The sequence below is a fragment of the Thamnophis sirtalis genome, unplaced genomic scaffold (assembly GCF_051295495.1).
Source record: "Thamnophis sirtalis isolate CommonGarterSnake01/CBP01778 unplaced genomic scaffold, rThaSir2_p1.2 scaffold_3, whole genome shotgun sequence".
NCBI lineage: Eukaryota > Metazoa > Chordata > Lepidosauria > Squamata > Natricidae > Thamnophis > Thamnophis sirtalis.
The window spans coordinates 23,775,627-23,803,023 of NW_028261383.1; the positions used below are offsets into that span (position 1 = coordinate 23,775,627).

Genomic DNA, 27,397 nt, shown 5'->3' on the forward strand with positions numbered 1-27,397 from the left:
CTGGCCTGCGAGGGAAGCACGTGGGGATCACAAACCACTTCCACGCCAGTTTGGGCAGGAGCCAGAGAGCTTGGCGAGGACGACTCGCCTGAAAAGAATATGGCAGAGCCTTGCAGCTTTTATCTGCCATATGGCCTCTGGGTAAGGCCAATCCTCCTCTCCCTTCCGCTTTCCACAGTGTCCTGTTTGTCCAAACACCCAGGCTGAGCAGCAATTCCCAGGGAGGTGCTCGGACTGTAGCTCGTGGCTTGCCCACTGCATAAACTGCTCCCGCCCCTTTCAAAATGGCCACCCAGCGCTTCTCTCGGGTGCCCAGGCCCAACAAGCAGCTTTTCTGAGAATCGGGGGAAGGGGAAGCAGACGCGCCGGTGGAGGAAACAAACTTCGATTGCTTGTCGGTGCAGCTCCAGGCAGAAGGGCTTGCTTTATCCCTGGGCAGGAGCAGCAAGGAGGCAATGGCAACGGCATGAAGGGAAGCCCCGTGACTGGAGACACAGCCACCCGAGCCTGGAAAAAAATCAGCATGTTCGGCACAACTGGCATGATGGGCCTGGCCACTCTGACGGAAGCCCTGGAGGTGGGTGGGGTAGCCGGGTGGTTATTGACAGGGGACAAAAGAAGCAGATGACATTTGAAGTGGCTGCGAAAGGAAGCGCTCAGGATGAGGCTGCTTCCCCGGAGAAAGCGGCGCAGCTGCTAACAATTGCAGGGTGTGTAGTCACCATTCCCGAACTTCCAGGTTGCTTGTAGGGCCGTTTTTCGCTCTCCTGAGGCTTCAGGAAAGCTCCTGAAGTCTCCGAGCAGATGGTGTAGGCTGTTTTCGCCTTCCCCGGGTTCCTAGAAAGCATCTGGACCATGGGGAGGAGGAAAAAGCATGCCAAAAATGGGGGGACCTCTAGTCGTACACACATGCACGCTGGGGTCGCGCACATAGATTATGGGTTTGGGCACGCCCAAGCACGCCCTACCTGCTCTCCTCCCCGCTTTTGGCACATGATCCAAAAAATGTTAGCCAGCATTGATATATGTCCTTCACTCTCTCTCCAACATGAGGTTCAGAGATCTTGAAAGATAAGAAGGAGGAGGGTGTGAAGTCAGGTAGGGTGGGAGTCAGGGGTAATGGGGGATTGAATGGCCAAGGGGACTCAAGGGTTAGGATACAGAGCACAAGGGTGTCTTGGAGGGTGGGGTGTGTGTGTATAGATGCCTACGGCAGGCAAGCCTGGCTCTGCACTAGGCCTCCAAGACTTTTCCCCAGCTCTGAGTAGACAGTGTTCTACCTAGTGAGTTGCACATTTGATTAATGGCTGCATCAGGGACAGCAGGAGGATTCAGGTAGTTAAGGAAAGCAATTTCACTTAACAGCCATTGGAACATGAAACCCTAATTCAAGGCCCATAATAGTTATATCTTGAGGACTACTTTTATGCGGGCTGTGGAACTCAGGGGCTGAAAATCGGGTGAAACCAAGATAGAAGACTGAAACTCCACATGTGGAAATTCCATAAACAACAGACAATAGCTTTACCCAAAATTCCTTTTTGAGTAATTCCATTAATTCCAGAAAAGGAAATATACAGAAGGTTCTGTTGATAACCAGAAACTAGTAGTTACCATTTTCCAATTTACTTTTCACTGCAGTTACAAATTTAACCCTGAGAAATGTTTGAGCAAAATGAATCAGGCCAAAATTCAAACAATCACTTTCTCACCTACACTTTCAATGGGAGCTATCAAATGAAATTCAAGCATTCTCTAAACTCATCTACCTTTCTTCATATGGATTACCTTGTGTGCAATAAGGGATGATTTATGCTTGAAGTAATGTCCGCAGACTGGACATTTGAAAGATTTCTCCACGGTATGAGTCCTCTGGTGTTGCACCAGGCTAGAATTCTTAATGAAACTTTTCCTACAGATCGGACATTCAAAGGGTTTCTCTCCTGTGTGAGTCCTCTGGTGTATCACCAGATTAGAATTATCACTAAAGGTTTTCCCACAGAGAGAACATTCAAAGGGCTTCTCTCCTGTGTGAGTCCTCTTGTGTCTCACCAGATTAGAATTATCACTAAAGCTTTTCCCACAGAGAGAACATTCAAAGGGTTTCACTCCTGTGTGAGTCCTCTGGTGTGTCACCAGGCTGGAACTCTGAATAAAACATTTCCCACAAACAGGACATTCAAATGGTTTCTCTCCTGTGTGAGTCCTTTGGTGTGTCACCAGGCTGAAACTCCAACTAAAACACTTCCCACAATCAGGACATTCAAAGGGTTTCTCTCCTGTGTGAATCCTCTGGTGTCTCACCAACATGGAATTCTGACTGAAACCTTTCCCACAATAAGGACATTCAAAGGGTTTCTCTCCTGTGTGAGTCCTCTGGTGTATCACCAGATAAGAATTTTCACTAAAACTTTTCCCACAATCAGGACATTCAAAGGGTTTCTCTCCTGTGTGAGTCCTCTGGTGTGTCACCAGGTTGGAACTATCACCAAAACTTTTTCCACAAAGAGGACATTCAAAGGGTTTCTCTCCTGTGTGAGTCATCTGGTGTCTTATCAGGCTGCAATTCTGACTGAAACGTTTCCCACAATAAGAACACTCAAAGGGTTTCTCTCCTGTGTGAGTCCTCTGGTGTCTCACCAGTTGAGAATTCCGACTGAAACCTTTCCCACAATCAGGACAAGCAAAGGGTTTGTCTCCTGTGTGAGTCCGCTGGTGTTTCACCTGGCTGGAATTAACACTAAACCTTTTTCCACAAATAGAACATTCAAAGGGTTTCTCTCCTGTGTGAGTCCTCTGGTGTGTCACTAGAGTGGAACGCCGACTAAAACATTTCCCACAATCAGGACATACAAAAGGTTTCTCTCTTGTGTGAATCATCTGGTGTGTCACCAGACTGGAATTGTGACTAAAGCTTTTCCCACAGATAGGACATTCAAAAGGTTTCTCTCCTGTGTGAGTCCTCTGGTGTGTCACCAGGTTGGAATTATCACTAAAACCTTTTCCACAAAGAGAACATTTAAAGGGTTTCTCTCTTGTGTGAGTCTTCTGGTGTTTCACCATGCTAGAATTATCACTAAAGTTTTTCCCACAGTCAGGACATTCAAAGGGTTTCTCTCCTGTGTGCGTAGCCTTATGTCTCAAAAGGTAGGAATTTATAATGAAACTTTCCCCACAATCTCTACACTTACAAGGTTTCTTCATGGAGTGAATCCTCTGATGTGTTACCAGGCGGGAATTACAATTGAAGCTTCTCCCACAGTCTGGACATTGAATGAGTTTTTCTCCTTTATGATTCCTCTGGTGTTTCACAAATTGGAATCAGAATTGAAAGTTTTCCAACAATCAGGTCATTCAAAGCATTTCTCTCCTATGGGAGTCTTCTGGTGTATCACCAGAATTGTGACTTTCCCATAATCAGGACATTCAAAGGGTTTTTCTTCTGTGTTCTCTGGTGTCTCTTGAGATGGAAATTTCTAATGACGTTTTCCCCATAATCTAGATACTCATAGAGTTTCTCCCTGGAGTCAATCTACTGATGCATCACCGGACCTAAATTGTGACTAATTTTTTTTCCACAATCAGGACATTCGAAGGGTTTGTCTTTTGTGGGAATCCTCAGGTGCTTCACCAGGAAGGAATTCACTGAAACTTTTCCCACTGAAAGGATTTTCAAATGATTTTATTCCTTTGTGTGCATCCATATGTTTTCTCCCTCCTGTGAGTTATCTGATGTAGCACCATGTTGCCATGCTCACTAAAGCATTTACCGCATTGGAAGCACTTTTGTGGCTTCCCTCTTTTGTGGAGGTGCTTCCATGAACAACAAGGGAGCTTTTGTGACCATAGTTTTTGTCACATTCAGGTAATTTGTCTCTTTCCATCTCCACTTGTGCATAATCAGCTGTGATTTGCAAAGTGTGCTTTTCCAACAATAGGCAAATTTATGAAGCTTTTGCACCACTGATATTCTTGAGGAGGTAAAAAAATATGGACAATGCCTTATTTAAGGGTGCTTTCATTCAAGCCATCTTCTTCCTCTCAGGGAGAGCCCTGCATTCCTGTCTCTTCTACGTGGCTTTACTATTGATCTTTTCCTTCGAACAGACTTCCAGATATTTCCTTCTTTTGCTGAATTATAAATAATCTCCCTTCCCCTCTCATTTAATTATCCTTGAGTTCTGCATAATCTGCTTATTCTTTCTTAATTTTCTCTCTTTTGTCAAACAGCTGCTGGAGGAGGAGGAGATTTGTATGGTTTTCTGCAGGAAATGGAAAATATTTTGATTTTTGGCTTGATTTTCTTCCCTTTTCAACACTGATTGTTGTTTACAGTTATTCAGAGGGCTCTTATTGCCATCCTGTTCATCTGTAAGATACAAAGAAAAATGTAACATTAATTGTTTATAAAATGGTTAGAGATGAGGTGAAAAAAGAAGAAAAGTATACACCACTCTTGTTCATGAAAGTTCTCAGCTACAAATAAGGGCAGAAAATACTGTCTACAACCCCTCTGGTGACATCCTTGCTTAAGTAGTCCTCACTTAACCTACCACAATTGGAATTGATATTTGCATCACTAAGCAGCTCAATCACTAAGCATCATGTCACATGACAATGCCAACTTACATCTGTTGTTCCTCTGTAGTTTTTAAGCTAATTACTGTGGGTTGTTAAAGGCAATTTCATATGACTGTGACTTGCAATTTCCTGCCAGTATATCCACTGATTTTGCTTGTCAGAAGCTAGCTGGGAAGGTCACAAATGGGGATCATGAGTGTGGGATGCCGCCGCCATCATAAATGTGCAACTATTGGCAGAACCGGAATTGTTGCAACTCCTTTTCCTGCACCTTCAAAACCACAATCACTGCTGACATGCGGTAACGAAACAAGTGCTAGGATTAACACAAATTGTGCATGTTTGCTTCTACTGTGCCATAGTAACTTTGAAGGATCAAGGAAGAAGTGGTAAGTGAGGATTCCCTGTGCAACCAAAGATGGATTAAGCACAATTGAACTTGGCTAATACATGGATGGGACAGGAAATACCATACTTATTGGCAAGACACGAAAATAAAAAAACTTGTAAATTTTATTCTTCTGTGATTTTCAATATGTGTGGATTACAAACTATATTCAGAGGGCAACCTCAAGATATAATGGGAGACTTTAACTGCCCTGATATAAACTGGGAGACAAAGTTTACAGCAAGTATGAGATTGAATAGATCCTAACCAATTTAGCTGACAACTTTGTCATCCAAAAAGTAGAAGAGGGAACTAGAGGGAAAACTATACTCGACCTAATTCTTACTAACAGAGAAGCGATAGAAGGAGTTGAAGTTTTTGGAACCTTGGTCGAATGACCCCGTATAATGCAAACACAAGATAAATGTAAATTTTATTCTTCTGTGATTTTCAATATGTGTGGATTACAAATTATATCTAGAGGCAACCTCAAGATATAATGGGAGACTTTAACTACCCTGATATCAACCGGGAGATAAAGTATACAGCCAGTAGGAGATTGAACAGATTCCTAACCAACTTAGCTGACAACTTTGTCATCCAAAAAGTAGAGGAGGGAACTAGAGGGAAAACTATACTCAACCTAATTCTTACTAAAAGGGAACCAATAGAAGGAGTTGAAGTTGTCGGAACCTTGGTCGAGTGACCACATCTTACTGGAATTCAATATAATGCAAACACAAGCAATAGACTATTGTTCTGACCCCCACCTTGTCCGTTCAGAAATGAAAGCCAAACAGAATGTTCAAAGAAATGTTTTTTATCAGTCCCGGCTCTTGCTGGCTGCGAGCCCAAAATAAACACAGATAAGCACGCTGGCAGAAAGTCTCACAAACCTAGGCAATGCAAACAGGTTTCCCACTTCTCCAAGTTGGTTTCTGTTAATTCATGAACGTGAACGAGAACGTTGACTTCTGCAACCAGGGCGTGGCACCAGCAGTCTCTTTATACTCAGGCGAGGATCCCAATGAGCAACAGCTGCTCGCAATCATCTCCTGTATTTCCTCCTTTGTCCTTTACACTGAATAGACCTCAGCCTGCTTGTCTCCTGATACAACTCCCAAATACTTTCAGGAACATTCCCTTTGATCCAATGCTCTCTCGCCACCTGGTGGCCAACCAGTCTCTCCTCGCCCTGCTCAGCGTCGACACCCTGTCCAGGGTCCTCCACCTCCTTCAAGGCCGACTCATCAGCCCCCTTGCTTTCGGAGTCGGGCGATAGCTCTAACGGCTCCTGCCGGGCCACAACAACTATAGTCCAACAAGTGTCTTAAACTTTAGAAGAGCTGATTTTAAGAAATTTAGAGCCTAAGCAAAATGCAAACACAAGCAATAGAATATAAGTTCTACTCCCCCTCCCCACCTCAAAAGTGGAGTTTCACTTTCACAGCAGCAAGCAGCTTTACTACAGAACAGTTGAGGTAAGCCACATCCAGGCTCCTTCCTGTCTCCTTCTTGCTCACACAGCAAATACTCTTTGAGTTTCCAAACACCCCTCAACTCTCTCACACACTGACAGGACGCTAGCCAGATGAATACTAATGGATGCTGGTGGGCAGAGGCAGATCCCACCCCCCTTATTTTACTCCTCAGTTCAGACGAATCTGTTCCTTCTAGTGTAACACCAGTTAATGGGAAAAGAGGCAAAAATGGAGAAAAAGATTTACAGAGACGATTAGGAAAACACAAATAAGGGAAGCTGCACACACGTATCGTCAAACTCATCCCCAAGTCAGTAGAAAAGCTGTAAAAAAGTATACGTCTAATAACCCCCAATGCTAATCAGTCACAAATGAGATCAATGCCTTGGACTAATAAGTATTTCTCTGGTTTTAAATTTTAACCTTAGAAATAAACAATAAAGTACCTTGTTTTCCCGAAAATACAACGTCTTGATAATAAGGCAATGCCATATTTTTCGGGTGGGCAAAAATGTAACTCCTCCCCCCAAAATAAGCCCCCTGGACACACCCCCTCCAGCCAGGCAGAGCTCCACTCACCGACCTAGCGATATCCCGATGGCGCCACGTCGCAAGAATGGGGGGGGGCAAAGGCTTCCATTGCTTTGTGCCTTTGTGATACCTCTAGGTCAGTGAGCGGTGCTGTGCCCAACTGGGGAGGGGGATTGCCGGGCAGTTGCTCTCTTGCGAGCAGGCTCCTGAAGAACCGGGCACAACCTCAGGGTCGAACGGCTGTGTTGCACTGTCGCAGCAGAACTATACAGCAGCCATGAGGTGACCATGCTCAGGAGCAGCTGCCCGGCAACCCACCTTTCCAGCCAAGCACAGCGCCATTCACTGACCTAGGGGTATCGTCAGGCTGCAAGAGCGCCTGTTCGCCGCCCTACGGCTCCCGCGGCTTAGTGCCTTCGGAATGCCCCTGTCAGTGAATGGGGCTCTGCATGGCTGGAGAAGAGGGTTGCGCGAGCGGCTTTTCCGCTCCCCGCTTGCGCACCTCCAAGCCTCACGATGCCCTTGCCTAACTCTCCCTGCAGAGCCAGGGCATCTCCACTGCTGCCGCCACCCACCGCCGCATGGCTTTTTCTGCGGCTTCCAAAGTACAGGGGTAGGATGCTGAGACTTCCAGAAGTTGCCACTCTGGGAATATGCTCTATGGTTGTATGCTCTGGGAGTACGCTCTGCCTCAGCCAGCCCACAACCATAGAGCGTACTCCCAGACCGGCCGCTGCACACTGGCCCTGCAGGGAGAGCTGGGCCAGGGCATGGTGAGGTTGGGAGGCACACCAGCTGGGGAGGGAACAGGCGTGCGCGCAACCTCCCTTTCCAGCTGGGCAGAGCGTCATGCACTGACCTAAGGGTATCCTGAATGCGTCAAGCCGCAGGAGCTGGGGGGAAGGCAGAGGATCATGTGGCTTAGGGCCTCCGGGATATCACTGGGTGCGTGAGTGGAACTCTGCCTGGCTGGAAAGGGGGGTTGCCGGGTGGCTGCTCGTGAGCATGGTCACCTCATGGCTGGTATGTTGCGCTGTCGCAGCAGTCGTTTGCCCCTGAGGCATGCCTCATTCTTCGGGCGCCCACTCACAAGAGAGCAGCCACCCTGCAACCCCAAAACAATAAACCCCCACCGATAATAAGACCCAATCAATATTTTGGGGGTCAAAAGAAAATAAGAACCTGTCTTATTTTCAGGGAAATACGGTACACAAATCTCAGTGTGTATTGTTTTATCTTCCATGCTTAGGCATGATCTGAGAAACACCCAGTGATAAGATATAGTGAGATGAAGTCAAAGCTGAAGCCCAGCGCTCCCCTCCACCGTTTAAACCTTCCTGTGACTCCACCCAGTGCCCACGCATACTCACAACGGTCCTAGCCAAGCCACAAGCCATGTGGGTTTGCCGCCTTGTGCAGGCAGCCGTGCTGTTTCGGAATGGCAGGTTGAGGGTCCCGTGATGTGCTACAGTGGTGGTGCACCTCTCTCCCCTTCAGCCATACTTCCAAGGACTTCCAAGTGGTGATTAATGCTGATAGGAAACCTTCTGGAGGGCACCAAGGTCGTTTCAATGCCCCATGACTAGAGAAGTGGCTGTTCTCATTGTCATCCAGGATTTTGAGAAAAGAGATAATTTTCTCCACAGCAGAGAAAACTAGTTCTTATGAATCAGTGAAATGCACCATGCCTATGAAGCTCTCCAATACCCTCTGATGTTCTGCCATGGAGAAGATGACTATTGCATCAATATACCTCAGTGTGAACCAAACACCAAAGTTCTTCTCAAGAAGACCACGTTTGCTACTGCCTTTTATAGCTACAGGATAATGGAGGGTGATGGTAAAGAATGCTACCTATTGCTGTTCCAGTTCCATAGCAAAGCACAGACATCCAACCAACTAGTATGATCATAGAAGCCCATGCCAACACAATATTACTGAAAAGGGAAACAAGATATCCAAGAAGAATCCAGCATGGTTGCATAAAGATTTCTCTGATAAACTGAATTAAAAAAAGGATCAGTATAAAAAATGGAAAGAGGGATACATAACTAAGGCAGAATAGTAGCATATAGCTTGAATCTGCAAAGATGAAATCAAGGTCATGGTGAGAATAAACTAAAACTTGCAACAAATATCAAAAATCATTTTAAAACATGTATAAAACAAGAAAAGGGTTAGGGAGGTAAAGGAGGAGCCACATAACGAAGTTACAACATGTGGTCTCGATACTCTGAGACCGCCGTTGACACTTTTGCCACTGGAGGGTCCATTGAGACCTAAACCGTCCCGTAGAGAAGGTGATCAGGAAGAAAAAGCCTTGCTGGTCTCAGGGATATCACAAAATCCCTGATAGACCCAAGGGAAGTGCTTCAAGCCGGCGGTAAACAGGCAGCCCCTAGGCTGATGAAATCTGGACGCTCCGGAAGGGAGGAAGTGAAAAGAGAAAGTGAGTCCATCTGGTGAAGTATTTTTTCTATTTTGCTCAAGACTGCCCAAAGAAATGTTTCTTTAAAGCCAAATTAGATCTTTAAACAAAAGAACTGAGCGGTGAAAATAATCCTAATAGGATCGCTGTGGAAAGTTTTTTTTCTTTGTAACTATTTTTGTGGATTGAAATGCTCGTAACATTCTTCATCTCTTCATCTTTCTTCTTCAGCTGGGTTTTTGGAAATAACGTATCTCTCTTCTTTTCTTATTTGAGTTCACTAACTTTGTAGCTGAAGGGTTTGCAACTTGTTTACAGAAACTGATAAAGAACCAATTATAATAACAACAAGGAAATGTCAATGGACATTGTTTAACAATATATACATGCTATGGTATTGGCAAAAGTAACTTGGATATAAATCCTAAACAATGAGTTCAAAGTGCAGAGAGAAGTCTATAAAAACCTTATAAAGGAGATAAAAGGAAGACTTACACCACAATTGGCAAGAGAGATAAGATTTTTTGTTACTGAAAAGATATAGGTTGATAATGAAAGTTGATAATTAAAAAATCAGTTGATTTTGGTGACTAATAAGTAGAAATTCTGTAACTCTTGGATTGTTTTAGATTGTTATCAAATGTTTATTCGCTAACAATTAACTATAATTAACTATAACAATAAGAAAATGGATGGATATAGCCTAATGATATATACATGTATGGTAATTTAGCAAAAGAAATTTGGATATAAATTGCAAATTGTGACTTGGGAAAAAGACCTATAAAATTTTATTAACAAATTTTTATTTAGATATTGTTATAAAGGCGCAAGGTTTTTTTCTTTTTGGGGGCAATCTGACGAGAGGAGATGGGACATAAATAGTAAATGATTTTTAGCCAATTATAATAATAACAAGGAAATGTTAATGGTCATTGTTTAACAATATATACATGCTATGGTATTGGCAAAAGTAACTTGGATATAAATTTTAATCAGTGAGTTGGAAAAAAGAGGGGGAGGCTTAGAAACTTTATTAATTGACTTTTACTTAAAAGATGCTATAAAGGTGTAATGTTATTGGAGAATTTTTTGAAATAGCTAATGAATGCCATTATGTGATTGTGTCTTTAAGTATGAATGATTTGAGTTAAAAGCATGTTCAAATAATTGTAGTCAAATGAGAATTGTGGTACATTGATAGTAAGATATACAAAGATTTTTGACTTAAAGTGTATAATCTAATATGAAGTAATGACTGTAGAAGAAATGCACGAAAGTTATCTGTAACCAATCAACACGCTTTCTACAAGATGTAATGAAGGATGATTCTTTTTTTGTGCTTTTGTTCAATTAAAATTTAAAAAAATTCAAAAAAGAAAAGAAAAGAAGCCTCTGCTCTATTCCCTTGTCTCCCTGAGGTTGGGCCCCTGCTACATATGTAAGGAAGCGAAAGGAAAGAAATGCATAAATATCTTTGTTGCACTATGCACAGGGATCCTTCCTTCTTAGGAAGATGAATAAATGCATGGGCTTATCAACACCCACACCTTGTATTTCACTGAGCCACACCTGTCATTCTCAGTTGTCACGGTAATGTTAGTAGCCAATAAATTTTATGAATAAATGAATAAATAAGCCTGAACAGTCAAAACATTCAAATGCAATCTTTTAAAAAGTGCTGGGTTAAGCACAGTTGAACCTGGTTAATACATGGATGATGCACCAATAGGAAACACGGTGCTTGTTACTTAGAAATGGAAGTAAAACAAAACAATCTAGAAAAGGTTCATAAGAGAATAATGGAATTTGGAGGGACCTTGGAGGTCTTCTAGTCCATCCCCTGGTTCAGGCAGGAGACCCTATTCCATCCTGAACAAATGGCTCCCCAATCTCCTCTTAAAACCCTCCAGTGATGGGAGCACCCACAACCTCTGGAGGGAAGCCATTCCCAAAGAATCCACTTTAATTTAAAAGAGACTTTTTCAATCTTCCCACCAGAAGGAAAATTGCAGCCACCAGTTTCACAGCATGCAGCACCACTGGGCTTAAATTCGGGGAGGGAAGGAACCTGCAGCAGCAGCAGCTGAGATGCTTCAGCCCAGTTGCTTCTCTGCTTCCAGGACTCTCCTCCCACCCGCCCTCAACTCACCTTCCAGCTGCTGCTTCAACCATGGGAAGAGCACAAAAGCCATGAGTCACCCGGAAGAGGAAGTTTCTCTACACTTCTCTCCTCCCATCCTTTCTAGCAATGCAGTGTTGATGGTTTTCTAGGCACAGATGTTGCCTGATCGCCATCTAGCGACCTGAAGTGGAAAAACATGCTTGTCCAAGGCTCCTCCAAGTCGTTTGGAACAGGGGTCTCCAACCATGGAATGTTTAAGAATTGTGGACTTCAACTCCCAGAATTCCTTTGCTTTGCTGCTTTGCTGCTTTGCTGCTTTGCTGCTTTGCTGCTTTGCTGCTTTGCTGCCTGAGAAATTATGGGAGTTGAAGTCCACATGTCCTACAATTGCAAAGATTGGAGACCCTTGGCTGGGAAGATATTTTCAGTAATAAATGGCAGCAGGTCCTTTTTGACTCCTAGCAACCAAGCTTTGCAACTGAGCCAATGAAATAGCGAAGTTTGACACTACATAAGCTCTGTTTTTGGTGTCTTTGGGTCAGTCTTGATGCCTAGCCTTGAGGTATCCTTGGCAAGGGTTTTTGGAAGGAGTCCCTCTCCCCCTTTCCTGCTTCCTAAGCTTGAGAGGACTAGTCAAAGTTGCACAGATGGTTTTGCCCTTCAGGTGGGACTGGAACTGAGCGTTTTTCTGTCACTAAACTGGTGGCTTCACCACTACATCAAACTGGATCTTCTTCCACCCCACAAAACCTACCCATTGACCTGTTCCTGCTGCTTCAGTCATATTAAAGGATGCACCTTTAAGAGCAATCGAATAGATCTGGAAGGGACCTTGAAGGTCTTGACTCCAACCCCTGATTAAGCAGGAGACCCTAACTTGCTTCTCTCTATCATTAGTTTCCATCCATTGTTCCTTGTCTTGCCTCCTGGTTAAGGTGACCAGATTTTCACATTGGTAAAGAGGGACACCTTTGGCCGTCGGCGGGGGGTGGGGGGGCTTGATTAAAATTTTTATACAGAGCAACAAAAATTTTCATACAATGCAAAAATAGTATTGTAATTTTTTTTAATTTCAACATAACTACAATTTACAAATATAAATTGTAACTGTTGCCAAACATCAAAATTTTGATTGCATGACCATGAGGATGCTGCAACGGTCGCTAAGTGTGAAAATGGTCGCTAAGTATGAAAAATGGTCATCAGTCACTTTTTTCAATGCCATTGTAACTTTGGTCACTATACCACCTTTCTTGCCACAGTTCTTAAGTGAATAACTGCAGCTGATAAGTTAGTAACGTAAGTGAATCTGGTTTCCCCATTTGACTTTGTCAAAAGGTGATTATATGACTCCAGGACACTGAAACCATCCAACGGTCGCTAAGTGTGAAAATGGTCGCTAAGTGTGAAAATGGTCATCAGTCACTTTTGTCTTGCCCCGGTTAGGATTTCTTAAGCAAATCCACTGGGCTTTCAACATGAAGCCAGAAAATCGGGACTTTTTAAAAACGCCCCGGGACACAGGACAAATTGTTAGAAATCGTGACTGTCCCGCCAAAATCGGGATGTCTGGTCACCTTACTCCTGGTGATTTGGAAAATAAGTTGACCCTCTCTTCTTTATGGCAGCCACAGAAACGTGCAGGAAGCTGCAATGATCTCAGTAGCTGATTACCTCAACTGTTTATTAGAACCAGGTAGTACCAGCATATGGGGAGCTTCTACCTTGGCTGGGATGATCTTCGAGATTGACAAGGGAAATAAGAATGTACCAATAAGATGCTGTTGCTACCCTGCTTTTTCTTTGCTTGTTAAAACTGTATAAAAGCCAAATAAACTCTGCATAAGGCAGGCAGACACCACTGCTCTGATGGATTTCTGAGATCTATAACCAATTTCGTTGTATTTAAGTACAATGACAATAAAGATTTTACTTATACACTATGTTGCTTCTCTCTGTCATTAGTTTCCATCCATTGTTCCTTGTCTTGCCTCCTGGTGCTTTGGAAAATAAGTTGACCCTCTCTTCTTTATGGCAGCCACTCAAATATTAGCAATAGCAATAGCAGTTAGATTTATATACCGCTTCATAGGGCTTTTAGCCCTCTCTAAACGGTTTACAGAGTCAGCATATCGCCCCCACAGTCTGGGTCCTCATTTCACCCATCTCGGAAGGATGGAAGGCTGAGTCAACCTTGAGCCGGTGAGATTTGAACTGCCGAACTGCAGCTAACAGTCAGCTGAAGTGGCCTGCAGTACTGCACTCTAACCACTGCGCCAGCTCGGCTCTTCAATATTGGAATACTGCTATCATGTCTCCCCTTGTTCTTCTTTTCATTAGACTAGGCATATCCAATTCCTGTAACCGTTCTTCTGGTGTTTTAGACTCCAGCCCCCTAATCATCTTTCTTGCTCTTCTCTGCACACTTTTCAGAGTCAGATGGATTTTCTTGTCTAAGTGTAAAGTTTTACACTGCTTACCTCCCTCCATGTGAGTGTAGTTCCACCGAGGACTACATGTTGAGTACCATTTGGCAGCTAGTTAGGAAGAAGTTTAGAAGGTTCAAACGCAATGGTCGAATAAGACATCCGTTATGTGGATTACCAACAGAACAATTGATCAGACTTGCTACCCTTTGCCAAAGTGGCGTATAACAATGCTGTCCATTGCAGCACAATTAACTCCTTTCCAAATTACCAGTGGCATGGAATTTGTTTCCATGCCTGAGCTGCCCAGAGAGCTCCCCCTCCTCAATATATTTGACTGACTGGATGGGCTTTTCAAAAAGGAGTGGGAAAATACCAAGAAAGCCCTGGTAGATGCAGCGTAAGAATATTAAAACCAAGCAGACAAGCACCGCTCGCTACAACCCCCCCCTTCCATGTGCGAGATAAAGTTTTTCTATCGACCAAATACATACGGTTGAGGATGCCTAACAAGAAATTGGGACCTAGTCTTTTAGGTTCCTGCCCAATAGTAAAAATAATTAACTCAGCGGCCGTTCAGCTCTGTCTTCCCTGAATTCTAGGGAAAATACACCCAGTTTTTCCACTGCAGCTTGCTGAAACCTAGTTTGAGACCTCAGACCCAACCACGCCCTCCTCCTATAGTAGTTCAAGGAGAGACACATTATGAAGTGGGGAAAAAATACTAGACCCCAGATTATATAGAGGTCGTTTACAATTATGCATTGGAAGGGGTACCCTTTGTCGGAAGCTACATGGGTAAAGAGTTGGAATGGACAGATTAGTTAAGCAATTCCATGACAAATTTCCAGATAAACCAAAGGGTCCTTCTGGGGAGGAGGAAGAGGTGTTAGTTATGTAATGTAACCCCCCTGCATTATTCGCTTTACCGAACACACTTGTCTTCTGAAGAGAGGCTGCCTGTCAGACCTGGAAGCTTTTACTTTTTGGATTTCAGGTCTGCCACACGTTCTACTGTGGGAAAATGGGAGGGGGTATGGTACAGAGTATGGGGGATGTGTAGCCATAATAGCATTCTTTCTCAGAAAGTCAAGGCCGCTTTATCCCTGCACCTGGAAGGATCTGGATGGGAGGAATCTTTCTTCATGGCAATGAAGGATTGGGCCATGTGATAGACTTGTGGGTGTGAGGCAGTTGAACTTGCAACTGGGTGGGAAAACCTGGAAACTTTCAGATTCGGGTTTTCCCAGATATGCCAACATGACATTTCTAATAAAATGGAATTTTGAGGAAACTCAAGCCTCGGAGTTTTCTTTCATTGTAGCTCCGAGATCGCCATCGATATCTCTCCTGCTGGACGGTCCTTCGGGACCTAAACCGTCCTGTAGAGAGGGTGATAGTGAAGGATACATCCTGTCGATCCCAGGGATATCGCAAAGTCCCTGGTTGATCTAGGAAAAGCCTTTCTTTCTGCCAGTTGCGAGGCAGCCATTAAAGCTGCTGAAGTTGCGGACAGCTCTGATATGGAAGAGAGAACAGGAGAAAGTGTGTCGTTTTGGTGAGAGAAGTTTTATTTACTATTATTTGAGGAACACCCTAAAAGACCAAAATTAAAATTAAAATTGAAGACTGAAGTGGTTAAGCAGCAAAATTAAACCAAAGTCAAGTTAAGTGTTTTTGCCCTTTTTATTGTTGGAATTTAACTGGATTTCTACAAACGTCTTTTATTTTTAAACTGGACTGGTTTTTTCTCTTTCTTTCTTTCTTTCTTTCTTTCTTTCTTTCTTTCTTTCTTTCTTTCTTTGTCTTTTCCTTTTTAAATAACTTACATAACAATTTCCACTATTAAAGATCCTTTTTCCTACTATTTTTTTGCATACAATGTGTTAACCATACTTCCTTTTTGAACTTTCTTTTCTGTTTTTTATTTTTATTTTTTGAGAATAAAGCAAGTAAGGGAAAGCAAAAGAGAACACTGCCACCTAGAGGTCTGGACATATTGTTTTCTTTTTTCATGTATGAGTGTTTAGAGGAAAGTTAAGACCCGGCGTTACACTTCAAGGACTTTGAATTTGTTTATGAAATGATAATGGAATCAGCACGGAGAATTGTTTATTCAGGTGCTCCTTTGGGATACTATCAACGTGTGGAGCTCGGGCTTGAAAGAAAGTCTGGAAACAGAAGAAAAAAGTCTGTTGTGACTTTGAAGAGAGAATTGTGAATTTTATCTGAAATCAACATAAGAGTTTGGATCTCACCTCGGAAGGATGGAAGGCTGAGTCAACCTTGAGCCGGTGAGATTAGAACCGCTGAACTGCAGATAACAGTCAGCTGAAGTGGCCTGCAGTACTGCACCCTAACCATTGCGTCACCTTGGCTCTTAAAAATCTTAAAATGGAAGGTTTCCATGATAAAATAACTGACCTAGAAATTTTTTTGATAGGTACTAATGAAAAGATAATTTAAAAAAACTGTATGGATACTTATTAGAGGTTAAGTTAGAAGAAGTTAAAGAATCCATGATAGCTTTGCGGGGGGGGGGGATTTTGGATGTGGGATTGACTTACAGAATTGGCAGAAATTGTGGTCCCCAAACTATAAAATGACTATGTCAACAGCATACAAAGAAAACTTGTATAAGATGTTTTATAGGTGGCACCTATCCCCTATGAGAATAGCAAGAATGTTCAAGAATAAATCGGAAAAATGTTAGAAATGTCATCAGATACCAGGTTCATATTATCATATGTGGTGGACTTGTATAGAAGCTAAAAGATATTGGACTAAAATCTACACTTGATTGGAAAAGATGATACAAAAACATATAGACTTTAAACCAGAAATCTTTTTGTTGGAAACATACAATAGAGAATGAAATACTTGATTGTAAATGTATTAATGGCAGCTAGAATTGTATTTACTAAAAATTGGAAAAAATGAGAAAATGCCAACTCAGGAGGAAGTTATCTACAAAATAAAGGAATGTGCTAAAATGAGTAAATTGACATTTGAAATTAGAGAACAAGAAGATAAACAATTTTATAAGACATGGGATTTATTTTATCAATGGCTAGATAAAAAACATAGAAATGAAAGATACTGGAGAATGCTATCAATACAAGAATAATAGAATGATACTGAATATAATATAAAGATATTATTATTGTTGTTATTGTTATTATTATTATTAGATAGATTGAAGATGATGTAATGAATTATTACAACATAAATGATCCAATATTAAGTATAAATTGTTGAAAATGAAGGCAATAAAAGTGATAATCAAACAAATAACGTACATTGATAAAAATATATATAAACATTTCGGAATTGATAACATGTGTTTTTATATAAACTGCAAGTAATGACTATGGAAAGGATGCACAAAAACTTTGTAACCAATCAACGCACTGTATGTAATGAAAAATGGTTTTATGTTTTGTGTCTTGTTTGTCTATGTTTGTTTAAAAAAATAAAAATTCTTTATAAAAAAATAATTTAAAAAAAGAAACTGAAATACAATCTCTCCTCTCTTACCACAAGGAAGAACCACTCTTGGTATTGTATATATTACTTATGTGTTATATAAAGAGAAGTTAATGAATCCTGCTGAATCAGTTACCTGTGTGTGCTTTCTGGATTTGAACAAACTCTGACACGATGAACTAGAGGTGGAGCTCTCGCTTCACAATCAGGAGGCTGTGAGTTTGATCCTAGATAGAGGCAGATATTTCTCTCTCTTTGGGCACAATGAGAATATATCTGCTGCGAACTCAGCATAGGCAACAGGAAGGGAATCCCGCTAGTAAACACTCAGTTCCATTCAGTTGTCCTAACACCACTCCGCAACGATGTCATAATACACATACACACAATTTTAAACTTTAGAAATTTTACATGTTTAAATTCTAAATCACTTGGAATGAAGACTATGGCCAAGATACTCTTGGTTTCTCCACAAAACTGGCCTGGTCCTGGTTGTTGGGTGTCCTTGAAAGGTATCACATGATTGTGACATACTAAAAAAAGATTGTAACCTGTCTTTTTGAATGGTGTTGGTGAAATAAAGAATCTTGGATTTCTCTGGCGTCTTCTAAGCCCAGCAAAATCAGGATAATCCATCTGCATATTTGAAGGATACAGTTTTGAAAAAAATTAAGGAGCCCTGGGAGAGAAGTGAAAGACTGGGAAACGTTCTTTGCATTACTGTGTTCTTAATGTTTACAGAAATGCTGACACTTTATTTTTCTTTCTCAAAAACTATACATGATTGTTATGCAATGCAGTTTTAGAAATGAAACATTATCTACTATACAGTTTTCCGCCCACATCACCCCACCAAGAAGGGAGTACCACAAATATATCGGTCCCTTGGTGCTGCTCTCAACCCCAGCTGTCAAAGTCTAATAAGGAGGCCCCTAAAAACAAAGGAGATCAAAGCAGTGGTTGCAAATAAAACTGGAGGTCCTGTGCACACCACCACAATCCCTTTTCTCCTGAACTCTTCTCCATGAAGGTCACTTGCAAGGCACAAAAGCCTTTACACCTGAAAGTTTACACTAGTTTTGTCACTGCCCCAAACTCCCCCAATATATTTGCTATTCATATAGTATCTTCAACTGCTTGCCTCATTCTTGACACAATCTGAACAGACATGCTTAGTGCACTGAATTCCTGGAATTGTTCTGAAAAGATAAACTTTGAACCCCCCTCTACTTCTCTTCTCTCATTTTCTCCTTATATGAGGAGCCACAACCTGTTACTATAGTCTGAGTGTTCCTATCCCCAAGAAATGCTGGCTGGAGAATTCTGAGGCTGAAATTCTTGAGGCAGACAAGGAAGAAAAAGGCTGGGACTCTGGATGTGACATTCTTATAAAAGAGACTGATAAAAATGCAAAGAACATTCCCAAAATGTTTTCACATAATTGCAAATTTTCTGCAAAAATTAATACATGATCAAACTAATACGTTCCAATTTCTTCTTTTCTCCTTCTCATCTAATATCATTACATATTTGCGTACAAAAAATCAGGCAAATTCAGGGGAGACAGGAGCTGACGTCACAATGACACGACGTGCAATCTCGGAGCTCCGAGATCACAGTAGATACTTTTGCTTCTGGATGGTCCTTTTAAACCTAAACCGTCCCGAAGAGACGGTGACAGGGAAGAATAGGTCTTGCTGATCTCAGGGACATCGCAAAGTCCCTGATTGATCCAAGAGAATCTCTTCTTGCCGGCAACAGATGCGCAGCCAAAATCTGTTGAAGTTGGGACAGCTCCACAACAGGAGGAAAGCGGAAAGAGAAAGTGTGTCCATTTGGTGAGGGAATTTTATTCTTATAAAAGAGACTGCCCCCCCCAAAATCTAAGCTAAATGAAACTTTCAAAGAAAATAAAAATAAGTGGCGAAATTAAGCTATATTGATAGTGTGTCATCTTTTTTTTTAATGGATGGAAGTTTTGCAAGTATTCCCTACTTTTTAAAGTGAAAGTATTGGTTTTTCTTCCTCTATTTCTTTTTTTATCTATGGATTAAATCTTTTTCTTTATTTTTATAATACTGGTTTGGAGGGGGGTTTTCTCTTTATTTTGCTTCATTTAAGAATTTTGTTTCTTTTAAGTCTGGAATACAAAGAAGATATAAAAGGAATATAAAGAGGGTAGTAACATCAGAGGGAAAAGAAGTTACACTGCCACTTGGAGGTTGGAGGCTGAGTCTGGGGTATATTGCTTTCTCTTTTTTCTCTTTGATCATTTTGACTTTGCACTTCAAAGGCTTCAGCTTGTTTACAGAAGAGATAAGGAGAAGAGCACAGGTTGTTTACGCAGGTGCTCTTCTGATTTTTCTTTGCAGCTGGAGTGAAGTGAAAACAGAATCTTATTTTGAAACTAGAGTGGCAGTGTTTACTAGTTGGAAGTATGGCACAACAAAAAGAAACCATAACATTATAACAGATTATGTTTGAAATTCAAAAATTATTAGAAACAACAGGGAAAATTGAGAAGAGATTGAAAAATATATTGTAATGCAGTAAAATTTGATGGAAAAATTGAAGATATCCAGCAAATGGAAAAAGTGGATGTTAGAGTCCTAAAAGCCCAAAGGGAAAATGAACAAAGAGGCAAGATAATTGTGGGTAATGACAGTGAACTGAACGTGGTTGGAGATTGAAAGAGTGGAACATGGAAAGGGAAGATAGATGGAAAGGAGCTCTACCCCAGATTTCAAGGCTTAGAAGAAGAAAAAAGAGAAGAATTGATGGATCCAAGGAGAGAAACTTTAACAAAAGCACTACTGATAACCAAAGATAAGCTGATTAAAGAAGCGGACGGAGGGTCTCGAGATTTTACAAGATATGCAAAAAGCAACAAGTTGCGAAGAGAAGTCCACACACATTTAATTCAGGAAATAACCAGACGACTAATTCCACAAATGGCAAAAGACATAAGATGCACTATTACTGGAAAGACACAGGTTGAGATATGAAAACTAATAACAAAATATTAGTCAAATTTAATTAAAATTAGAGCATTATATTAAAAATGAAGTGATAATGGATAGTTAGATAAATAATTGATAATGATAACAATGTATACATATGTATTGGTTTGATGAGAGGAAATTTGATATAAATTCTAAATGGTGTTTATGAAAGAAAGTTTAGAAACTCTTGTTATGTATAAAAGCTTATAATATTAAAAAAGAGTAAGTCAAATTTAGTTAAACTAAGACCAAAAAATAAAAAATAAAAATGAAACGATGACGGATGTTGTTAAATAAATGATTGATAATGATAATAATATAATATTTGTATTGACATGATAAAAGGAAAATTGGATATAAGTTGTAAACAGTGATTAAGAAAGGAGGTCTAGAAACTTTGTTATTAAACATAATTATTTTTTTATTTAGAAGTGTCATAAAGATGTAATGTTACTGGATAATATTGAGAATAGATAACGGACTGCCATCATGTGGTTTTGCTTTAAATTTGGGAATATTTTATATAAAGGGATGTAAAAATAATCATAATCATATGAAGATTGAGTATGATGATAGTAATCTATATCTATATAGGGTATTAACAAATTTGTTTGGGCAGGGAAGAAGCCGAGAATAAATCTTAAAATAATGCAAGATGTACGTGAGAGAGGAGGTCTGAAATTGCCCAATCTAAAATTATATTATGAAGCAGTAGTTTTATCACTAATCACTGATTGGATTAACTCAACAGATGATAGAATACTTAACATCGAAGGGCATAATTTGGTATATGGTTGGCATGCTTATCTGTTATATGACAAGAAGGTGGATAAGAATTTCAAAAGTCATATTTTAAGGAATGCTCTACTGCGGGTCTGGAAAAAAATATCAACATAAACTAAACGACAAGATACCTATGTGGGCAATTCCCAGACATGCAATAGAGAACATAAGTATAGTACAAAAACAGGATGTAACTACATACAGACAGCTTCTCACTATAGAAAGAGGTGTATTACTTGAATGTACTAAAAGAGGAAAAGGTAATTCAAACATGGTTTCAGTATGGACAGTTACAGGCCAGATGGAAAAAAGATCAAAAAATCAGTTTTAGCAAAATGAGGATAATTTACTAAAACAAATTTGGGATCAAAGTCAAATGCATATAAAAAGGTTATATAATGTATTAATAGAAATGGATTCAGAAACAGAACTAGTCAAAGATTGTATGATAAAGTGGGCACAAAATTTTGAAGAACCAATAATGTTGGACACATGGGAAAAGATATGGGTAAGAAATGTAAAGTTCACACAAGTCCAAAATCTGAGAGAGAACTTTTATAAGATGTTTTATAGATGGCATGTAGATCCTAAAAAACTGGTCTGCATGTATCCGAATTTACAACCTAAATGCTGGAGATGTGATTGTGTTGATGGTACATATCACCATATATGGTGGACTTGTAAAAAGGTTAAAGCATTTTGGATACAAATATGGTGGATTATGCAAAATGTTCTTAAAAAGAGGATAAAGTTTAACCCTCAGTTATTCCTGTTAGGTATAACTATGGATTGTACTGTTGTAGAAACTAACTTGATTTTGTACTTAGTAATGGCAAGACTCTTGGTGCACAATACTGGAAGAAGGAAGATTTGCCTACTATTCAAGAATGGACATTAAAAATAACAAACTTAGCAGAGACGGCTAAAATATCAGCATATCTTAAGGACCACTCAAATGAGAAATATAAACTGGAGTGGACAAGATGGATTGATTATATTCAAAATAAATATGGGACTAAGAGCTTCCAGATAGTTTAAGCGAGGAACGATATAATCTGTTTAGAGTTAGCCTAACAAAAGAGGAGTTAAAACTCAAATGAAAGATGATACTAACTTTCTTTAAGCTTATTTTAGAACATCTTTGTTAAAGATTTATACCCTGTATTTGTTCTGGGAAGTGGGGGAGGGAGCTGGAGGGGTTGGGTTTGGGTGGGGGAGGGGAGGTAAATATTTCTAAAAGCTTTTTAAAAAAAATTTCAATAAAAAAAAAAGAAATTTAAGCGTTCTCCGCTATCACTTTGGGCCTCAGGTGGATTTTCTTGTGTTTCGTAAGACTGAAATGTTGCCTGAAGCACCGTCCACACTCGGGGCACTTAAATGGTTTCTCCCCTGTGTGTATAAGCATATGATTTAGAAGGCTATTTCTAGTGCTGAAATCTTTCCCACAGTCTGGACACTCATATGGTTTCTCTCCTGTGTGAGTCCTCTGGTGTGTCACCAGGCTGGAATTGGTACTGAAACTTTTACCACAATCAGGACATTCAAAGGGTTTCTCTCCTGTGTGAGTCCTCTGGTGTCTAACTAGGCTGGAATTGATACTGAAACTTTTACCACAATCAGGACATTCAAAGGGTTTCTCTCCTATGTGAGTCCTCTGGTGTATCACCAGGCTGGAATTGGTACTGAAACGTTTATCACAAACAGGACATTCAAATGGTTTCTCTCCTGTGTGAGTCCTCTGGTGTATCATCAGGATAGAATGGTGAATGAATTTTTTATGACAATAGGGGCATTCAAAAAGTTTCTGTCCATGGTGAGTCCTCTGGTGTGTCACCAAGCTGGAATTGTGAATGAAACTTTTCACACAGTCAGGACACTGAAAGGGCTTCTCTCCTGTGTGAGTCCTCTGGTGTTGAATCAGGATGTAATTCTGACTGAAACCTTTACCACAATCAGGGCATTTAAAGGGTTTCTCTCCTGTGTGAGTCCTTTGGTGTTGAATCAGGTTGGAGTTCTTGCTGAAACTTTTACCACAATCAGGACATTTAAAAGCTTTCTCTCCTGTGTGAATTTTCTGGTGGCCAATAAGGCTGGAATTGTGACTGAAACTTTTCCCACAGTCAGGACACTGAAAGGGTTTCTCTCTATGAATCCTCTTGTGGTTGATAAGGTAGGAATTCATACTGAAACTTTTCCCACAATCAGGGCAATGAAAGGGTTTCTCTCCTGTATGAATCCTCTTGTGGCTGATAAGGTAGGAACTCTTACAGAAACTTTTTTCACAATCAGGACATTCAAAAGGTTTCTCACCTGTGTGAATCCTCTGGTGTCTAACCAGGCTGGAATTGGTACTGAAACTTTTCTCACAATCAGGGCATTTAAAGGGTTTCTCTCCTATGTGAATTCTCTGGTGTTCAACCAGAGTGGAATGGTGATTGACACTTTTCCCACAAACAGGACATTCAAAGGGTTTTTCTCTTGTGTGAGTCCTCTGGTGTTTCACCAGGCTGGAATTGGTATTGAAACTTTTCTCACAATCTGGGCATTTAAAGGGTTTCTCTCCTGTATGAATCCTCTTGTGGCAGTTAAGGTAGGAACTCTGAGAGAAACTTTTCCCACAATAACAGCATTCAAAGGGTTTCTCTCCTGTGTGAGTCCTCTGGTGGCTAATGAGGTGGGAACGGTTACAGAAATTTTTCCCACAATCAGGACACTGAAAGGGTTTCTCTCCTGTGTGAGTCCTCTGGTGTTGAATGAGGTTGCCATTCTGACTGAAACCTTTACCACAATCAGGGCATTTAAAGGGTTTCTCTCCTGTGTGAGTCCTTTGGTGTTGAACCAGGTTGGAATTATTACTAAAGCTTTTCCCACAGATAGGGCATTCAAAGGTTTTCTCTCCTGTGTGAGTCCTCTGGTGGCCGATAAGGCTGGAATTGTGACTAAAACTTTTACCATAATCAGGACACTCAAAGGGTTTCTCTCCTGTGTGAATTCTCTGGTGTTGAACCAGAGTATAATGCCGATTGAAACTTTTCCCACAAACAGGACATTCAAAGGGTTTTTCTCCTGTGTGAGTCCTCTGGTGGCTAATGAGGTGGGAGCGGTTACAGAAATTTTTCCCACAATCAGGACACTGAAAGGGTTTCTCTCCTGTGTGAGTCCTCTGGTGTTGAATGAGGTTGCCATTCTGACTGAAACCTTTACCACAATCAGGGCATTTAAAGGGTTTCTCTCCTGTGTGAGTCCTTTGGTGTTGAACCAGGTTGGAGTTCTTGCTGAAACATTTACCACAATCAGGACATTTAAAAACTTTCTCTCCTGTGTGAATCGTCTGGTGGCCGATAAGGCTGGAATTGTGACTAAAACTTTTACCATAATCAGGACACTCAAAGGGTTTCTCGCCTGTGTGAATCCTCTGGTGTTGAACCAGAGTGGAATGCTGATTGAAACTTTTTCCACAATCAGGACATTCAAATTGTTTCTCTCCTGTGTGAGTTCCTTGGTGTGCAACAAGGGGAGAATTCAGACTGAAACTATTCCCACACTCAAGACATTTAGAGAGTTTCTCGCCAGAGGGAATGCTCTGGTATGTCACAAGGGTGGAATTGTTATGGAAGCTTTTCCCACAATCAGGACATTCAAACGGTTCCTCCTTGGTGTGAGTCCACATTGCCATGTTTGTAAAAACAAATACCGCATTGGCAGCACCTGTAGGGCTTCTCTCCTGTGTGAGTCCTTCCATGATGCACAATGGAGTTGTTCTGACCAATGTTTGGCCACTTTCAGAGTATTTGTATGATTTCTCTTAAGGCTGAATCCTCTCATGCATAATCTGCTGTGATTTCAGTTGTATCTTTTCCACAACAGGCACATCTATGGAGCTTTTCCACAACTAATATTCTTAGGAGGTCAAAAATATAGATGGTCCCTTATTTGGTGGTATTTTGTTTCAAGCCTTTTTCCTCCTCCCAGAGCAAGGACTGACACACTGTCTGCTCTACATGGTTTTCCAATTGTCCTTTTCCTCCCCAGTAACTTCCAGATATTTCCCTCTTTTGCTGGATGGAAAAATAATCTCCCTTGACTTTTCATGTAATGTACGCTTGAATTTCACACACTACTTTTCCCAGTTAGAAATCTCTTCTTGATTTTCTCTTGTTTCTCTTTCACCTGCTGAGGAAGGTGAAGAAAAGTGTGGCTCTCTGAAGCAAATGAAAAATATTTGGATTTCTGGACTGACTTGGTTTGATATTCAATGTTGCTTGTTATTCTCAGTTGTCCAGAGTGCTCGTATTTCCCTCTTCTTTGTCTATAAGATTCAGATAAAAGGGTATCTTTAATTATGCATAAAATGGTTGCAGAAGATGAGGGGAAAACATTTACATTACAATGAAAAAGCAAACATGCCACAATGCTTCAATAAGCTTTTACATTAATCATGATTCATTGATGAGACATGGAAGACTACCCAGATCCAAGGTTGAATATCCACTCAATGATAAAATTCACTTGTTGACTGGGTCAATCACAAATTCCTAGCTGAGCAAAGGGATGTTTTCAAATACAGTCAAATGAAAAAGAAAGTACACCCTCTTTGATATCTTTGGTTTTACTTATCAGGACATAAAAATATCATTGCAACTGAAAAGAATATTAGAATTTGAAAGAGTCTTAAAAATCGTCTAATCCAGCCCCTGCTCAATCAGGAGACCCTAAACAAGGGGTCAGCAAACGCCTGGGAGTCACACGTGGCTCTTTCATCTCTCTGCTGCAGTTCCCTGTTGCTAGTCGGCACCACAATTTTGAGAGGAGCTTCAGGTTTGGAAGGGGGGGGAGCAGGCTGCACCAGGAGGAGACTATGGCAAGAGGTGGGTTTTCCGGTCATCTTCACAATTGATAGTACTTTCAGTTAGGACAGGTACCGTGTTTCTCTGAAAATAATACAGGGTCTTATTTACTTTTGACCGCTGAAATAAGCGGCTTATTTTTAGGGAAACAGGGTAGAGAAAAAAGGACGTGCTAGGAGGAAACTCTATGGTGGGGAAACTGGACTTCCGGTCGGCTCCAGAATTCCACAGAGGGCTTCCAGTTAGGACTTTTGTGGTTCTTTGAGTATTTAAGGTTGCAGAACCCCAGCCTTAAACTATTTCAGATAAGAGGCTGTCTCATCTCTTCTGAAAAGCCTCCAGTGATATAGCAGCACAACTTCTGACCACAAGCCCTTCTGCTGGTTACTTGTTCTCACCATTATGAAATTTCTCACTGCTTCCATAGTATAAAGAGGCAAAGTAGCAGCCAAGTACTGCTAATAAAGTGTCCTTGATCAATTGATCATCAGCAAGTATAACTAAATCTATAACAGCTGAAATTGTAGGAGTTTCCTGGTCTCCGGCATTGAGGATGTGTGTTATCACAATGCCAAAGAGTAAAGACCTCAGCTTAATGATCTTAAGAGAAGAAATTGTTGCTGCCCATCAACTTGGGAAGGTTTAAAAGGCCATTTCCAAACAATTTAAAATCCATATTCTACATTAGGAAGATTATTCACAAGTGGGAAACATTCCAGACAATTACCAATCTTCCCAAGAGTGGACATCCAAGAAAATTCACCCCAAGGCCAGACGATGCAATGTCCAAAGAAATTGGGGGGAAAAAGTTATATCTCAGACTCTGCTTCCATAGTATAAACAGGCAAAGTAGCAGCCAAGTACTGCCAAGTACGCGCGTACCATCCGCACAATCTTACTGTACGGCTCGGAATCGTGGACTTTACTTAAAAGCGACTGGAACCTATTAGAGCGATTCCAGCTAAAATGCCTGCACAACATTCTGCACATAACTCTACGGGACCGGTGGAAAAACGAAACGGTATTGCAGCTGTGTAAAAACCAAACTACAATCGAACTTTACCTAAGAAGACAACGACTTAGGTGGTTTGGACACATTTGCCGTATGGACAATAGCCGATTACCTTACCGATCGATTAACTCGCTGCGACCGGAAGGATGGAAAATCGCACGAAATGCCGCAAAGAAAACGTGGATATCCCAAGTGGCACACGATCTTCAACCACTCCATTTTTCGATAACCGATGCCTAACAAGCCGCCCTAAACCGGGATCAATGGCGTGCTGTAATCCGTGACGTCCTGCCCCTGGCCTTCACAA

At 41.0% G+C, this 27,397-nt stretch overlaps 1 protein-coding gene across 1 annotated transcript; it reads right to left on the reverse strand.

The window, feature by feature from the left end:
• Window positions 1–1,500: 1,500 nt before the first annotated feature.
• On the reverse strand, window positions 1,501–26,126 carry LOC148047616 (uncharacterized). Its single transcript, XM_087708094.1, has 2 exons — window positions 22,514–26,126; window positions 1,501–3,321 (listed from the first exon to the last, which is right to left on the reverse strand). Exons 1-2 carry the CDS (start codon window positions 24,971–24,973, stop codon window positions 1,762–1,764), a joined length of 4,020 nt encoding a protein of 1,339 aa, XP_087564220.1. The 5' UTR covers window positions 24,974–26,126; the 3' UTR covers window positions 1,501–1,761.
• Window positions 26,127–27,397: the final 1,271 nt, after the last annotated feature.

Bases quoted from the DNA above. Each gene is read 5' to 3' on its own strand.
- LOC148047616 (XM_087708094.1), bottom strand. From the start codon at position 24,973: ATGGAAGGACTCACACAGGAGAGAAGCCCTACAGGTGCTGCCAATGCG. The intron at 3,322-22,513 runs GCTTAAATTTCT...TTTCAATTCTGA, and splicing joins CCAAAGTGATAGCGGAGAAC to TTCCAATTTGTGAAACACCA.